The sequence below is a fragment of the Bactrocera dorsalis genome, chromosome 5 (assembly GCF_023373825.1).
Source record: "Bactrocera dorsalis isolate Fly_Bdor chromosome 5, ASM2337382v1, whole genome shotgun sequence".
In the NCBI taxonomy this organism is placed as follows: Eukaryota; Metazoa; Arthropoda; class Insecta; order Diptera; family Tephritidae; genus Bactrocera; species Bactrocera dorsalis.
In genome coordinates, this window is record NC_064307.1 from 20,986,813 (window position 1) to 21,005,654 (window position 18,842).

General features: G+C 35.4%; 2 protein-coding genes across 8 annotated transcripts in view; one reads left to right on the forward strand and one right to left on the reverse strand.

The window, feature by feature from the left end:
• The window catches only part of LOC105230123 (protein furry), a 123,099-nt gene that overhangs the window by 27,786 nt on the left and 76,471 nt on the right, over positions 1-18,842 (reverse strand). The window lies entirely within an intron of this gene.
• The window catches only part of LOC115066437 (cysteinyl leukotriene receptor 1), a 28,968-nt gene continuing 14,420 nt past the window's right edge, over positions 4,295-18,842 (forward strand). Inside the window, exon 1 of the mRNA XM_049458696.1 lies at positions 4,295-5,198. Coding sequence (XP_049314653.1) covers positions 4,377-5,198 — 822 coding nt within the window. The 5' untranslated portion in view covers positions 4,295-4,376. The remainder of the gene's footprint in view (positions 5,199-18,842) is intronic.

Consider the following 18,842-nt stretch of genomic DNA (forward strand, 5'->3'; position numbering starts at 1 on the left):
GGAGATTTTGTGACCACATTTCTTCTTTTAGTTTGTATGACGGCTATATGCTACAGGGGTTCGATGTTGGCGTAAATTATTAATGGTTCCGATAAATGAAAAGACTCTTTGACGTTTGAAAAATTTCAGTTCGATATCTCAAAAACTAGTATGGTTATGGCGTTTGTCTTTTGAGATGCGCATGGAATAATTTTTAAGAAAAGGAATGTGCTATTTCACCAAGATAATGCAAAGTAGCCCAAGTCAGTGAAAACGATGACAAAAGTTCATGAATTGACCTTCGAACTGCTTCCGCTACCACCATATTCTCCATAGCTGGCCCCCAGCGACTGTTTCGCTATTTCTTGTTCTCAGATCTCAAAAGAATGCTCGTTGGGGTAATCAGTGCAACATTCTTGAAAAGTACTATGTTGAAAACAAAAAAACGAATTTTGTCAAAAAATATAGGCTCTGCCATATTCCACGTAAAAGAATAAAATGCTAATTGCCTCAATTAAGGTCCTATACGAAACTTGTATTAAATAAAATCCATTGACGAAAAATCATGTGAGATAGTGGATTAATTCACAGTGTTTGAAAATCACACCATTAACAATTTACGCCAACAACAATTTTTAACCAAAAACGTGAAAATTCAAAATTAATTATTTCCCATACTAACAGACCATACCACTGACAGGCTTATTAACGTTCTGCTCGTCACTGTGCTTTCATATTTGAAATATAATTATAAGGTGTCAAGACTCATGTTTAATTTATGGAAGTTTTCACAGTCTTAAAGTACCGCCATTAATATTATATAGCAAACTTTGAAACTCTGAAGACCATGAAATGAACACGTCCAATTTTGAGTTTCACGAATTTCTCAAACAAATTTCAAAGTATGCCGACTAAACGCATAGATATGCACAAGTGCGTGCGTTTAGAATGTTGTAGAACTTTTAGTGTTGTTAGTTTAGACACTGCTAATCTTTAAAGTGCCTTCAATTTCACGTTCGCACTATTAATAATGAAATCTGAGACAATTTTCGGCTGGCAATTTGTTAGTGGTTTTCGTTTGGCTGAATTAATTTTATATATTTTTATAAAAATATACTAGGATTTAAATATATGAGAAGGAGTTATTTTAAAATCGGTTTAAGCGCCATTTAGCTTTGTGTTTGAATCTTTCTGTTAAAATGATGAAAACACTCCAAATGAAAAAAATTCGCACATAGCGGAATAAATATACGAGTATAATAGGTGCTATGGAAAGCGGTATACCGACTTCCGGGATTTTTCAAACCTTCGCAACCATTTTTATACCCTAAACGAGGAATGTTAAATTTGCCACGAAGTTTGTGTCACTGAAAAGGAAACGTCGGAGATCCTAAAGTATATACATAAGTACTACTATGAGCAATAAATAGTTAGACTTTGTTCGTATTTTTAAAATTCTTAATTTATTCCTCAAATTCTACGTCATCCACTTCAAAGTGATCTCCCTTGTCCCCAATATATTTATTTGTATTAACGAGTTTTCCAATCCTCGAAACGGCTGTTGGAGTCAATTTCCGATGGTGCCATAAACAAAGGGTTGTCGGCACATAATGCCGGCCTCATTTTACGAATAACTTCGCGCAAACGGCGCTTAACACTCCAATAATATTCCTTGTTGACAGTTTGGTCGGAAGGTATTAAGAGTGTGTCACATCTCGATAATCGAAGAAAACTGTCAACATAACCTTAATTTTTGGCCTGCACTTCTCAACAGGGTTATATCATATTTTTTTTATTTTAATTTTTTTTCGATGTATACTCAAAACCTATTGAGTTTGAGGCCAGAAGTACTTCACTTTGAGGAATTCTGAAAACTGCTTTTAGTATTGTTATATGGTACCCCATAATGTGGTTTAAAAACAAACTAGGTTCATTTATTCTTCTCGATAAAAACATTACGTAGACTTTTCTCATTCAGAACAGCTTGAGATATGACACAGCTTTCTATGAAAAAAATATCTTTTGTACGATACATTCGCAAACTTAAATTACAACCCTAGCTTATGTAAGGTTAGAGGCAAATATATATGTTAAAGTGTTCCTAATTCATTAGAAATCTATTTGTGGTTATAGTAACCGTCATTAAAGGTATTAAGAAATGATACAAAAATAGGTAATTATTATTGACAGCGACTGCCAAAGTAGTCACGAGTTTAAGGCAGGCATAGGACACTATATATAGTATATATGTATATACATATATTTCTATGTATATATAGTTATGTATATATACATATTTAAATATATGTATATGTACTATTATGCACTTCTACACAAACGTAAATACAATATACCATATACTAGAGTGTACTGAAGCAGCATAAGCTCAAATAGGATCAGCAGCGATGATATAATGAATTATAAAGGATTGACAGCCAAGCGTGAAATTCACAAGCGAAAAATAAGCCAAAATCATTATGTGTGAGAATAGATCTCTAATGGACTTAAGTGTTTAAAAGTTCTTACGTAACTCGAGCAGAAAGCAAGATAGAGAAAGTTACAAGTAAAAAAGAGAAAATAAATATGTATTTTTGAGCGAATAGCATAACATAACACAACAAACATAGTAGAGCAAAAGGAAACATAGCAAAGCTAACAGGATAACATGGCATATCATAACATGACAAAACAACACATGACAACAAAATAATCATAACATAGAACTCCATAACACAATTTAATAAAGCATAGTAGAGCATAACATAACAGCACATGACAAGGAAAACTAGAACAACATAATGTAGCATAACATAACTTAACATGAGATAATAAATCTTAGTATATCGTAACATAATATAGCCATCATGGCATAACATAGCACAGCGTGACTTAACATAATATAATAACATATAAATATGTAGTAGAGCAAAACATAACAGCACATGGCACGGAAAACAGAGAATAACATAAGATAGCATAGCATAGCATAAGATAATATATCATTGTATATCGTGATATAATGTAGCCAGCATAGCATCACTTAACATAACATAGCATAGCGTGGCATAACATAGTCATTATAGCATAACATAACACAACATAGCGTAGTCAATGCAAAATAATACATTAATAACGCATAACATAACTTAATATAATAACACATACATAGTAGAGCATAACATAACAGCACATGGCATGGAAATCATAGAATAACGTAATATAGCATAAAATAATATATCATACTATATCGTGACATAATATAGCCAGCATAGTATAACTTAACATAACATAGCATAGTGTGTCATAACATAGTCATTATAGCATAACATAACACAACATAGCATAGTATGGCATAGCATAGCCAAGGCAAAATAACATAATAATAATGCATAATATAACATAGCATAGCGTAACATAACATTGTCATCGTAACATAACATAACATGATATAACAAGCAGAAAATAACATAACATAGCATCGCCTGTAAAATAACATAACATTACATCGCATAACATAACATATTTAACAAAATGTCACAATTTCCAGTTACTGCGAAGAAGTGTGAGAAAAAATCTGACAAAAAACGAAGAAAGAATTAAGAACATAAACAACAACAACAAAGACATAAAAATTAAAACGAAAGAAAAGTGAAAGCAAGGATAATAGGAAAAGTGTGCATTAACGGTACAAAGAATTCTAAAGGCGACAAACTGCCGTCTGTTTTTGTTTGTGTGTGTGCGTGTGAAATCAAAGCAAGCAAAAGTGAATGAATTAGGCAAAGTCAACGCATAAGCCCTTGAGCTGCGACGTGAATAAGCGCTCGTCAATAGCCAGCGGAATTTGTTGCACTTAAAACACTCAGCAATAAGAAAAACGAGAAAAACAATAACAAAAAAAAACAAGAACAAAAATTAAAAAAAAAAACAAACAAAAGCCAAAATAATAGCAAAAAAGAACGGTTGTTAAAGCAAGCGTAACACAAAAGCTTACATTGAAACTTTGAAGAACAATTTACAGTTAAGAGCCTGGCATCAGACGACGGCTTCAAAAGACGACAAAGAAATTAGCAAAAATAATTAGCTTTTCTCTTGCATTATGTAGGAAAAATACATACATACATGCATGTGACCCCACACAGAGGCGCGCATAACTTAGAGCAACAACAATAACAAGAACTCCATAAAGGATTTGCAAAACCGGCGCAGCAAACTACTCGACGCACTTGACACTGCTAATTCTCTTTTCAAATTCACCCATTAGAAACCCACAATGTCACCGTGCTGCCACATTAAGACCGAACAACGCACACGCGCGACAACGTCTACATGAGCCCGACAAAGCAGCAATCACGCCGAACATAATTATACTGCAGAATAACGAACGAAGCTAAGACGATATGCCGCCTATTGACACGCGTGCGGGGTGGCCGGTGCCGACGACGGCCAGCGTTGAAACAACACCCACAGCCACACTCACAGCCACACCAGCGCCGTGTACGTATGTGTTTCACAATGACCAACAGCTGCTGCGACAACAACAACAGCAACAGCTACAGGTGGACACGAGCAGCCTCGCGGAGCAGCTGTTTAATGACACGCTCTTGTTGCTGGACAACAGCGACGATATCAATGCGACGAATTTCACTTTCGATCCGCTTAACAACAACAACAGCAGCAGCAACATCACACTGTACGATTTGGATGAGAGCAGTGGGATACTGTACTTCTTGGCGCAGCTCACCATTACGACGCACTATTATTATGTGCCGGCTTTGGTAATTGCCGGCACTATCGGCAACATACTGTCGGTCTTTGTGTTCTCCACGACAAAATTGCGCAAACTGTCGTCGAGCATCTATTTGGCGGCGTTGGCCATAAGCGATACGTGTTTTTTGTGGGGTCTCGCCGTACAGTGGATGAATTTCCTCGATGTTGATGTGTATAATCGTGATTTCTTCTGTCAGTTCTTTACGTTCTTGAGCAATTGGGCTTGCTTTTGTTCCGCCTGGTTTGTGGTGGCGTTCACCGTTGAACGCTTTATCGCCGTGGCGTTCCCACTGAAGCGACAGACAATGTGTACAGTGCATCGCGCCAAGTACGTCATCGGCGCGCTATCAGCATTGGGCATATTTCATTGTGTGCCGTTTTATTTTTCGTCGGCGCCCATTTACTCGCAGAAAATGAAGGCGTTCTTATGTGATGTGCATTCGGAAATGAAGGTAAGTCATTTTCGTAGTTCTTCGAAATTGTTAAGAATGAGTGTAGCTAGTGAAAGAGGTGGAGAAAAGCACTTTTGACTGTCAAATGCTTGGAAATAGCTGTAATCGAATGCTTAATTAATTCTCAAGTTCACGTTTTAGAAAACGGAAATCTGTGCATTGGCATCACAGTTCTTCTTCTTTACTGGCGTAGACAACGCTTAAGCAGCTATAGCCGCAATCACAGTTACTTTCTTTATTCAATTTAATTTGAGTGCATTAAGTATCAGAAGTAACTTCATTTGAGTTCTTCTACTTCTTTAGTGGTGTAGACACCGTTTACACGGTTATAGTCGAGTTTGCAACAGCGCGCCAGTAGTCCTTCCTTTTTGCTGTAAGCCAGGTTCTTTCACACCTGGTCTTTAAAATGGAGTGTAGGTCTTCCTCTTTTTCTACTTCCCCCGGCGAGTACTGCGTCAAGTACCCTCAGAGCTGGAGTGTTTTCATCCATTCGGACGACATGACCTAACCGGCGTAGTAGCTGTTTCTTAATTCCCTTAACTATGTATATCAATATCGTCGCATATCTCGTACAGCTTATCGTCCCATCGACTGCGATATTCAAAACCATTGCCAAAGCGCAAAGGACCATAAATCTTCCACAGAACCGAAAACTTGTAACGTCGACGCATCGATTGTTGCCATAGTTCATGCCCTTGCAGCATATAGCAGGGCGGGGATGATGAGTGGCTTGTAAAATTTGGTCTTTGTTCGTCGGGAAAAGAGTTTACTTCTCAGTTGCCTACTCCGTACGAAATAGCATCTGTTGGCAAGAGTTATTATACGTTGGGTTTCGAGGCTGACGTTATTGTTAGTGCTAATACTGGTTCCAAGATAGACGAAATTATCTACGACTTCGAACTTATGACTGTCAATAGCAACGTGGGAGCCAAATCGCGAATGCGACGACTGTTTGTTTGATGACAAGGGATATTTCGTAGCCTTGTCTGAAACCTCGATTGTTTTCGAAGGTCTCGGAGAGGTCCATACCGAACCTGACGGAGCTTTTGGTATTGTTCAACGTCAATTTACAAAGCCGCGTTAGTTTTACGGTGATACCAAATTCAGACGTAGCGGCATAAACGCAGCTCCTTTTCGTGCTGTCAAAAGCAGCTTTGAAACCGACGAGGATGTAGTGTATGTTAATTCTTTTCATTTGAGTTAATCTGATTTATTTAGAGGGTTTGGATGGTAGAGCGGTACCATGCTTTGCAGTCCGTCATTTTTCAAAGGGAATTCAGACTGGATTTTGGCGGCACTCCAACGAATAGATGGACCATTATAAGGTTGGTAAACATGTTAGCTGGAAGTATCGCAAGAAGACCTTACCATCGAGGTACGAAAACAATTAATAGTAAGAAATCCACTTACCGCTGGCCCCACACTTCACCGGTCACTGCACCAGACTTTTTGTTACTGAGTTAGAATATGTCATGTAAGAGTTGTAGAAAACACAACACAGAAGTCAGACTGAATAGAAACAGTCCATTAAATCGATAATTGAGGCAATCTCGACTACAACTCTTCGGGCCGTAATGAATAATTTTATATACAAGTACATTATATCAATAAACAAAATAACAATTTTTACAATTGGACTCTCCGAACCTGCGAAAGTATTGCCCAATGGCAGCAATAACATTTTCTTAGCTTTCTGGCAATTTGAGGATTTCATTCCCAAAGGAATTGCGAGCAAGAACGAATCAATCCGATATATGATATCCTCTTTTGATGTCAACTAGGTATATTCGAGAAAGAGTTGAACAGAACTAATGGTATACAGAAGAGGCAAGGTTTGAGCTAAGAGGCAAATGAGGCAACACTTCTCAGCCGTCGTTTTCCAAATAGTCTTTAAACGGCCTTTCAACATGAAGCTGAGCTTGTCATAATGGACAATTACTTTCTCTTGAAGACTCGCGAAATCCAGGCATTTTTCTGCAATCACACGCTACAATTGGAGAATTGGTCTCGATAGTGATGCCTATTAATGGTTTCACTACACTCTTATACACTATGGATGTTTTTTTAAGCTTCCAAGCAGCATTTCTACAATGCAGAACCGTTTTTTTAACGTTTGAGGGCTTCAATTCATATGGCACCAAATACCCTTGCTCTTGAATGTATTCCACTGCTTTTAAACGCAAAGATTCTGCATTCGCTCCTTCAAACTTCTAAGGTATCGCCAATTGTAATGTCATCGAGTTATTTGCCTTAATAGCCGTTGGCTCAGACCTCAATAAAGATATTGTCTCATAAGCTAGCACAAACTTTGCTCCTATCATATGGCATCTCCGATCTAAACCTTTTGATAAGGGTCCATATTCCTTCCCATAATATCCATATACCGTGTATGAGGATCTATGCTAATCTGGTTAACTATATATGGTATATAACAGTTATTTAATTAGGTAACTTAGTTAAACTAAGTGAGTGTACATTAAATGTTTTGATACCAAATGTACGATACCGGGCTCTGCAGCCTCTATATTCCCAATGAAATAATTACTACCTTTATGGCAGGCTTTTACAATGGCTTTATGAGGTCTTTAGTTGGAAATCGCACAAATATTCCCTTTCGGTTGTCTCCGCATGACTTATATCGGTCAAAATGTTATACAATATCAGTCAATACGTTTGACATGTTTAATTGGACACAGTTTAAATTAGTACAAAAAATACATTCCATCAGTTTAAACCTTTCCTAGCCTGTGCATACTTATTATAATTGCTTCCAATGCTCGGGCCGACTCTATAACCATAAAATTAAGCCACCCAAATTTGGCACACATTTTACTCTTAAGAGTTGTTTGACTCAGTTCAATTGTACTTGTATAATGAAATTTATATTTTGATAATTTATTCCAATAAAATGCAACTCTCAGCAATTTCAATTCACTTAATCTCTCTTAATTTGTATTTATTAAAATTAATTATAACAGTTATATGAATTTCACTGAAAACACTCAACTGCTAACAAAATAAATTAAGCTAAAACTTTTTTCTGAGAATTTCAGCTGGCATCACATAGTAAATACCAAACGTTGCCTACATTTCGGCGCAATATCAAAAATAACTCCAAATCTATGTGCTATCAAAGTCAAACACCTAAAACTGAATCAACCAAAATATGTTTATTTCTACTAAGGTAGAGAGTTGGATAAAGTGCTGAACAATTGGGTAATTAAAAATTTTCCGAAAGCTTATTGCATAATTAAAAGCTTTTCAACTAAAAGTATATGATAGTATTTAGAATATTCTTCATACGAAATCTGAATTTTGCAAGCTTAACTTTATTGTTAAGACAGTGCTAAATATTATTATTTCTAATAATAATAAATATGAAGGAATAAATTTTTTAGGGTTGAAAAATTCATTTTCGAGTAATCAAAGGAAAAATCTTTACTGCTGATGAGTCATAATAACAACAGCTTACAAACTAGTAATGGCTTAGATGTCATTATGTGTCATATTTATACCCTGAACAGCGTATAATATTATCGAGATTTTCACCAAGTTTGTGGCACCCAAAAGGAGAAGTTGGAGACTCTACACAATACCTATACAAATGATCAGGGCGAGGAGCTGAGTCTATAAGATCCTGCTCTTCTGTCTGTCCACGCGAACTGGTTACTCAGTTTTTGAGATATCGCTCTGAACTGTAATACACGTATTTTTCTCCTTAAGGAGCTGCTCATTTGTTGGAACTGTCGATATCGCACCGCTTTAGCATATAAGTAGCTGTCATACGACCTGATCAATCAATATTAAGTCCTTGTATGAAAAGCTTCTTAATTTGGCAAGATATATTCACGAAATTCGGAATGGATTATTGGGCAAGGCAACACTACAATCTCCGAAGAAATCTTTTAGGTCGGGCCACTATAGCATATAGCTGTCATACAAACTAAACAATCAAAATCAGATCCTTGTATGAAAAGCTTCTTTATTTGACAAGATATCTTCACGAAATTCGGAATGGATTATTGGGCAAGGCAACACTACAATCTCCGAAGAAATCTTTCAGGCCTGGCCACTATAGCATATAGCTGTCATGCAAACTGATCAATCAAAATCAAGTCCTTGTATGAAAAGCTTCTTTATTTGACAAGATATCTTCACGAAATTCGGAATGGGTCATTGCTTAAAACAATGCTACACCCTCCGAAGAGATTGTTCCAATCGGACTAATATTACAAACAGCTGTCATACAAACTAATCGATTAAAGTTAAGGTAATCCTTTTCGTGCTATAAAAACTGCAACTGTGAAGGATATTATTATAATTTTGTTGCCGCCGAAGTTAACATTTTTCTTGTCCTGACAAAAATTTCGTAAAATTTCAAACAGCAGTCTGGCAATGTTAAAGGAATTTGCATTTTTCCTTTTTAATAAGCCTTCAGTAGAGAGCTTAAGATAATAGCGGCTTCTCTGCTTTTCATGTGCGCCCTTTAACTATATACGTATATACATATATACCATACTTGTAACGTCAACTATGCTGGCAGTACATGTATACAAGCCGCTTAAGCCGATTTCGAACGGCTGACAGCTTCTCTTATGCGATGTCACGGAAATACTTTTGCGTAAGGTGTTTTTGTACTTACAGCCTAATTGTATGCAACGTTTTATCCGTGGAGCATATAAAACTGCTGATGGTGTTGTTGTTGTTGTTTAAAAATATCACAATGAGGTTGAATTGAATTTGTATTATTTTGATGAAAGTAAGTATCTATATAATATTATATACCGCATGGGTAACTATATTCTATAGCATTGGTGGGTATATACTATAAACATATAATATATGTACGTACATAAAACAAACCCTTTTTCCAATTACCATCGAATTGAAATTCTCCATTCTACAAAGCCTGTCGTTTTTCATAAAGATCTTTCTATAATTTGGCTGTGGTGTTTCTGGGCAAGTAAAGGCGCTTTTCTGGGAAGTGTGCGAAATTTGGCACAACTATTATACTTCTATAGTTTCAATACAAATCAATAACGCAAATACTAAATTTAACAGCCTAAAGGTGCGTTGGCCGCTGTGTTTTGTTTTTGTGAAACTTATTTTTCGTAAAGCCCACGGCGTGTGTTTCATTCTTTGTTTTCTTTTTTGCTTGTCCAATTATATAAAGCATTTTTGGGCCGGAACAGAAAGCGAAATTCCGGGTATTTACTTAAAGATGACAAAAAGTGAAGAAAACATAAAAAATAAAATGAAAAAAAAATAAAATAAAAAAATATATAAGTATAATGAAAAAAAAAAATAAATAAATAAATAAAAAAAAATAAATGAAAAAATATAAAAAAAAAATTTAAAAAAGGAACATTTAAAGCAAGATGCAAATAAGTCACGTCCTGTCGCGTTAAGCTGTTGTAAGTATTTTATTTTATTTTTCTACCATTTTGCACCGGTCAATAGAGAAAATGGCTTGCAGCATTTAAAAATAAGGGTAGCGACAGGCTTATAAGCTGTTAAGGCACAGCAAAGGCAAATAACGGTACAATGTATCATATGGGTAGGTAGTTCTTTGGGAATAACCTGTTATTTAATGTTTTCGACACTTTTTAGTAAATGCGGAAAATTTCCAAACACATTTGCATAAACAAATGGACACATATTGAAATTGAAGGCTTCACTTTGCGGAACCATTAAAGCAAATAGTATGTGTGGGCGTCGTCACGTGACAGGTAAAGGACCAGTTTTCACTCAAATCTCAGCTCGCCTTATTTCACAATGAGTGTTCCGTATATTTTTAGCTTTTAGCTTTTAACGCTTGGTGTGATGTTAAACAATCGCTATTCAATGCACCTTTCCACGAAGAAAAATGAACAAGAAAAGACTTTAACTTCAGTTGCACCGAAGCTATGGTATGATACCCCACACAAAAAAAAATTTTACATGCAAGAACCTAACTTTGAACGGTCAGTTTGTATGACAGCTATATGCTATTGTAGTCCGTTTTGATTAATAAGTTAATAATAATAAAATAAAAAGGTTTTCCATACAAGGACTTGATTTTGAGCAGTCAGTTTGTATGGCAGCTATATGTTATAGTGGACCGATCTGAGCAATTTCTTCGGCGATTGTAGCCTTGACTTAGAAAATAATTCATGCCAAATTCCGTTAGGATATCTCATCAAATAAACAATATTTCCATATAAGGTCTTGGTTTGGAATGGTCAGTTTGTATGACAGCTATATGTTATAGTGAACCGATCTGGGCAATTTCTTTGGAGATTTTAGCTTTGACTTAGAAAATTATCCGTGCCGAATTTCATGCAGATATCTCTTGAATTAAAAAAGTTTTCAATACAAAGACTGAATTTGAAGGGTTAGTTTATATGACAGCTATATACTATAGTACCCCCATTTGCGCAAGTTCTTCGGAGATTGAAGCGAGGCCCTGGACAATAATCCATGTAAAGTTTCGTGCAGATAGCTCATCAAATAAAAAGGTCTTCCATAGAAACACAGAATTTGGAACCATCAGTTTGTATAGCAACTTCATATATGATAGCTTATTGGGTAGAAAAGGGCATGTGCAGTATTGCATAATTCATTACTTTACACAAAATTTCGTTGCAAACTTAATACACGCTGTTCAGGGTATACAAATTTCTTATCATCGAAAATCTGGCTTTCAAAAACACAACCTTAAAAATTACTCGCAAAAGGTCACGCCCAAAAAATTTACTTTATTGCAGCTTCTATAGCCCACCGAAGCCTGCCAACACACACCTACACTGCCTCTTATAAATATGTCGCCTTGCTTGTACCTTTAATGTTGCATGAAAAAAGCGCAACTACAAATGTAACAAGTACAGCACATGCTGCGACATATTGTTGTTGTTTTTTTTTTGTCTGACTTGCGAGTGTTCTCAACAAAAACCTAAAACTATAGAAAACATTTAAAAAACAACAACAAAGAGGGGACAAAAAGCAGAAAAAAAATTCAACAAAAGCAGACAAAAATTTAACAAAAACAGTAAAAATGTGAAGGAAAGCAGGAATTATTTGAAAAAAGCAGAAAAAATTCAACAAAAAGCATTACAGCTAACGCCGAAAAAGGTTGCGTTACGCTTTTCCACTCAGCAATATCATTGATTGACAAATAATGCTTGATATACAAAATTTCTCATACATATTGCATATTCATATAACGGTACACACCTACATACATACATACATACAATGGCATATAAATAATTTACAAAAGTCCCTTAGTGCTGCTCAAAATGCTAAAAATAATCAAAAGATGTTACTCATACGCCATGGCGCACACTAAACTGTTTGATATAAAATTTCATACAATATGTACCGTAACTGCTGTACAATTGCTGGTGTGGCTGGAGTATTTCTTCGCAAGCAAGAAGTTCACAAATTCATTGTCCCCCTGAGCCATTTCATGCTTTCAATGTGTCTTTGTGCAGAAAGTGATGAGTAAGCTTGTGCAAAGACGGCAGTAAGTCAGTGTGCTAAGGCGGTGCCTACGCAAACAAAACCAAAAAAAATGCTTAGCCACTTTAACCCAAACAACAATATTACGAGTAGTAAAGAAAAGAAAGTAACAAACGTCAAACGCGTCAAATTGAATTAAAATTCGCATGGAAGGAAGTAGTAAAGTGGCGAATAGTAATGGCACCACCGTCGGTAAATTAGACGTGTGTGACTTCCCACTTGAAAGCGGGTTTAAATTTGTAATTTTGCATAGCTTTTTGTTCGTTCTTTTCCACACTTTCAATTGTAAAGCAAAGTATTGTTTGTGTTTCTAATTAATTAACTGAAGTACATGCGTTAATCACTAGTTATTTGTACGTGTGATATTCATTAATCACTCAACTTGTGGTTGCTGCTAAGTTCTTCAGTTATAAGGGCACATGATTTATATAAAAAAGCACTCATTTCGCAACGAAAAGTAGAAAGTATTGAAACATTATAGTAAAGAAAGAATATCGTTGAGTGGCAACCTCAAAGGTATAGTGGCTCAGTTTAAACAGCTTCATCGGTTTATCTTTGAACGCCTCTTCATCAAAAATATACTTAATATACAAATTTCTTTGGGATTTAACTCGGAGGCAAATCATTAACAATTTTTTCAGCAAGTGCCATATACATACATTGTGACAAAAAAGTACCCGAAAAATAAATAAAATGCAAAATATATAATTATTGATCAATATTTATTTTTTATTGCCTTGAAAGTTATCCCCACCAGATGTAATACATTTATACCAACTACTTTTCCAGTCCTCGAAACACTGAGTTGGTTTTCAGCTCTTACAGGGAATTTTATTGTAACTCTTCGAACGATTGAAAACAGATTTCACGGAGTGACAATTTCAGTTTTAGAAACAAGAAAATTCACACGGAGCCAAAACTGGTGAATACGGTGGTTGATCGATGCTATTCACAATCGTGGCTCGATGCGATGATGCATTATCATCGTGAATAATCCCTGAATTGTTCCTCCAAAATTCCGGCCATTTTTTGACGGATTTTCTTCTCACGCAAACGCCACAATATGACCAAACACGTCAATTTCGACGTCATGCTCATAAGCTCACGTCTAATCACTAGTAATGATGAGTTTAATGAATACAGTATAGGGCGCTCAGCTACATTGTCAAGGGTCGCTTTTGGGACCACTGCTCGACGTCCTTTTTGCAAAAAATTTAGGTATTTTGGTTCGAGTCTTGCATTGACCCAATTCATTTCCAAAACATTCAGCAAAATATGTTCCATCGATCAATCAAAGATGTTCCAGATCTTCTGCTACCTTTCTTATGCCAATACAAAGATATTCAAGAAGTGTTTCTTTAATATTTACGATGGTTAAAACAACTCGCATGCGACACGGTTTAATGACGTCGATACATTTTTTGAATGCTTTGAGCCACAGAACGGTGTGATAAAGTCAGCTCACCAAAACACTTCTGCTTTCTCAAGGATTCCGTAGCCGGATTCCATCGGATACACAAAAATTTCACGCGAACTCGTCGTTCGATACAATATCTGCTATATTAACAATATATATATTATAAAACAAAATCTTTGTATTTTTTATTTTAGAATATATTCTCACAAAATTGGCATGGTGAAGGCAATGCTGCAATCTCCATAGATATTGTTCATATCCGACATACACACCAGTCATAGTTTCCATATAAACTGACCGAACAAAATCAAGATGAAAAACACGGCTTCCGAGTAGGCTCTTTTTTGTTTATTATAATTTATTATTTTCTCTTCTGAAGTTTTTTAAGTTTTAAATCAGTTTATGATTTAAAGAGCTTGCTTAGACTTGAGAGAAGTCATACCGAGCCATATGATAATTTTTTGGTATGAGATTCCATATTAAAAATTATTAAAATTGAGAAACCGTGTTGAAACTCCAAGCCAAATCATTTGTATGTCTTCGTTGTGGTCCACAGGCATGCTTAAGTTGTCAAATATACGAGCAGCGTTTTTCCTCTCTTATTTGCGCTATTCGAAACGCTCTTCCATACTTTCGTCCAAGTCAAACAAAACGCGCTAACAGTCTAAGTAATTACTATTCACCCCAATTGCACAAAACGGCGAAGATGCGCTAAACGGAACAAGGACAAAACGCGCAGTTTTCGCCAATTTATTTTAGAAATATTTGTATTTGTACATTACATGTTTGTATGGTATATGTTTGTAGTAGAAAAATATGTATGCTTGTCAGCTTTATTAGTAAGTTAATTGAAAGGCAAAAGGACATGGCTTCTTTACGTTGTTGTCAGATTAGCGAAGACGGCGAAAGAATTTGAAAAATTTCGTTTTCGCATTTTTACAATTTTTTAGAAAAAAAAATGGCGAATAAAATTCAATGAATTCTAATTTGAAAAGTTTCTATTGGCTTTGAGGCGACATGACAATTATTAAGCATTGTAAGCTGGTGGTATAAGGGACACCACGGAAATAAGGTCAAAATTGTTATTGCCAACAACAAACGTTCATCAAATAGGCGACTTCTTTAAGAGCCATGTGATTGTAAGGAGAAAAATGAAATTTATTTGCATTAGAATATATTTGCATATTTTTAGCAGCAATTTTTTATACATTTATTTATATAATTTATATCTGTGAGAGATTTTTATGCCCCAAACAGGAAATATTATGTTTGTGAAGAAGTTTGTAACACTCACAAGAAGATCTTTTATAAATGATCAGTGTGAAGAGCCATGTCTGTCTGTATAGAAAGGACTAGTACTCTGTTTATTGAAGGCATCGACCTAGATCGACTTTGCCAACTTTAATTTTTCCCGAAGCAGTTATTCACTGTTTGGAGTCATATATATTTGACCACCTTATGGTATAGCTGTCATACAAACTGACCGATCGAAATCAAGTCCTTGTATGAACAACTTTTTTATTTAATGAGATATCTTCACGAAATTCGGAATAAATTATTGTCCAAAGGAACACCACAATTTCCGAAGAAATCGTTTAGATTGGACCCCAACAACACATAGCTGTCTTACAAACTGACCGATCGAAATCAAGTCTTTGTATGGAAATCTTTTTTATTTGACGATCTATTTTCAAGAAACTTGGCATGGCTTATCCTCTAAGGCAATAGTACAATATCAGAAGAAATCGTTCAGATCGGATCCCTATAGCATATAGCTGCCATAGGAATTTACTGATCGAAATCAAGTGCTTCTATGAAAACTTTTTTATTTGACAAGATATCTTCACGAAATTTGACGCAGATTATTGCCCAAGGTAACACTACAATTGTCGAAGAAATTTCTCCGATCGGGCTACTATAGCATATAGCTGTCATACAAACTGATCAATCAAAATCAGATCCTTGTATTAAAAGCTTCTTTATTTGACAAGATATCTTCACGAAATTTTGCATAAAGTATTGTCCAAAGAAATACTACAATATCTGAAGAAATCGCTCAGATCGGATCGGTATAGCATATAGCTGCCATACAAACTGACCGTAAAAAAATAAGAAAAAGAACTGTTTGTACCGCCTTATATTGTAAGAAGTGCAACTGTGAAGGGCATTATAGCTTCGGTTCATTCGAAGTAAACATTTTTTCCCGTTTTGGCTTTAAAATTAATTTTAATGTCATCCACGTCTCGCCTTCGACCTAAATTCCGCCAATCGATATTCATGTTTTCTAACTTCTTGTAATTAACTTTTAAAAAATTCAGAGAAATTAAAGTAAATACTCATACAAAAATGTGTGTGTGTGCCTTTTCTTTATATATATTTATATATATATATTATATATTATATTACATATACATATATCTAGTCTGCGTAAACGTACCGGCTCCTCGAGGGATATGTAAATATTGTATTTGCATTTGAGAATATACACCGACTCTCCTCCATGCATCTCTTCTTTGCACTCGAAGTGCTCAGCGTATGAAATGTGAAATGCAGAATTTGAATTTGTGTAAAGCAAAAAATGCGAATATTCCTACATATATAGGTGGCAGCAATTCACTCACGCAATGCCATTGAAGGAGATAACCTATTAAATTAAGTGTTTAACAAACACCATCTTGCAGAGCAATTTTCCTCCGCTTTTGAGTTGATTTTATTTACATAAATAAATTTCAGTGTATGTGTGGAGGAGAGCAATGAAAAAAATTCAGAAGGGTTGGTGTGCACGAATTTGGAAGAAAAATGAAAATATTAAATTTTTTCGGGTGAATAATTTTTTCTACATATTTTTGATTATTTTTAACATTTTTTACACTTCATCGTTTGTATCTAATATTTTTATGTTATTATATTATATTTCTAAAAGAATTTTTTTATTAATGATTTTAAAACTTAGCCGTAATTCTATGTAAATACTCAGGCTTGTCTGAACCTCCGCTAAAAAAAACTAAATGAGTGAGAGAACTCCACATATAAGTATCGAATATCGATAATTTTTTCTCATTATGGTTCGAAGTAAATCGTAAAGGGTACAGTGAGTACTCAGCATCAACGTTCTCCTTTCTCCAATAGGTAGTACAACTACTAGGTTTTTGGGCCTTAACTGTTCATGTCTGATCCCACCGCCTGTCCTGGGTAATAAACAAAACAACGATCTATTAACCGTTTGAGAATTACGCAAACTAAATCCACTGGGCGAGCGAAATATTAAGAAGTGAAAGAAAATGTAGTTACTATCCTGGTCAATGATTATGAAACAAACTCCGCGAACCGTCAGCTTAAAAATGAATCTGAAACAAGATAATGGGCTGTTAATTCTAGTACTTTAGTAGGGAATAAGAAGCACAGCAAGTCGGTATCTTAATAAAAAAAAGAGCTTATAAGCATATGAATGTCAAAAAATCATTTTTTTTTCAAAATGTAAAGAATTTGCATATATTTGAGAATATTCCCCGAATTTTTTATTTTGTCGCCCTCAAAGTTATCCCCACCAGTTGTAATACATTCATGCCAACATTTTTTCCAGTCCTCGAAACACATTTTATAAGCATTTTTTGGGATGGCCCTCAACTCCTTCAGCGAATTTTGTTTTATCTCTTCGAACGATTGAAAACGGGTTCTTCGGAGTGCAATTTCAGTTTGGAAAACAGAAAAAAATCACACGGAACCAAATCTGGTGGAAACCGTGGTTGATCTATGATATTTACTGCATTTTTGGCTTTAAATTCGGTCACAATCGTGGCTCGATGCGATGATGCATTATAATCGTTTAAGATCCATTAATTGTTCTCTCACAATTTCGGCCGCTTTCGACGCATTTCTATCGCAAACGCCTCAACAGGACCAAAAAGAACGCCTTATTGACCATCTGTTCTTATGAAGCAAATTCATGATGCACCAAACCACGAACATCGAAAAACACAATGAGCATCACCTTGATTGTTGAGCAGGTTTGGGGTGGTATTTTTGATTTCGGTTCGTTTTTTTCTCTCTATTCTGATGATTGTTGACTTGTTTGTGTGTCAAACTAATAAACTCATGTCTGATCGGCAGTTATAAATTTCTCCATGAAGATGGAATCGGAATTCGCACGACCAAGCATGCCTAAAGAGACCTGTTTACGGTACTCTTATCAGGACGTGTCGAGCGAGAAGGCGTTTCATATCCAAAAAAACCACTAAAATCATTTGAACGGACTCGCGAGAGAGGTCTCTTGTCATCTCTCTAACACTTGCCTAACGATTTTGTAAGTAAGCATAGTAACTAAGGACCAACTTAGCAATATTTATATATATTTATTTTTTATTATCATTTACCTGGGGAATTTAATTACAATTTCCGGTTTTTTTTTGTGTCACAATGCATATTGGTCAAGTAACGTCGTTTGATCATTAATTCTTTAAGTGGAGTGATATTTTTCTATTTTTTAAAGAGAAAATTGACTGGTTCTCGTGAACTCTATCATCAGTTGCACTACTAAGCGACAAAAATAATGAAGAGCAAAACAGTTATAACACTCAGCATTTATTCTAAGAAATTATTTCTAAAAAAAGTTTAGTTTTAGAACTCATTTTTCATGTATTGCTTCTCACTCGCTCTCTTCTCAATCAAATATTCCTGTTTTACGAAAAATTCAATGAATTGAAAGTCCCTTTTGTAAATATTTCTAA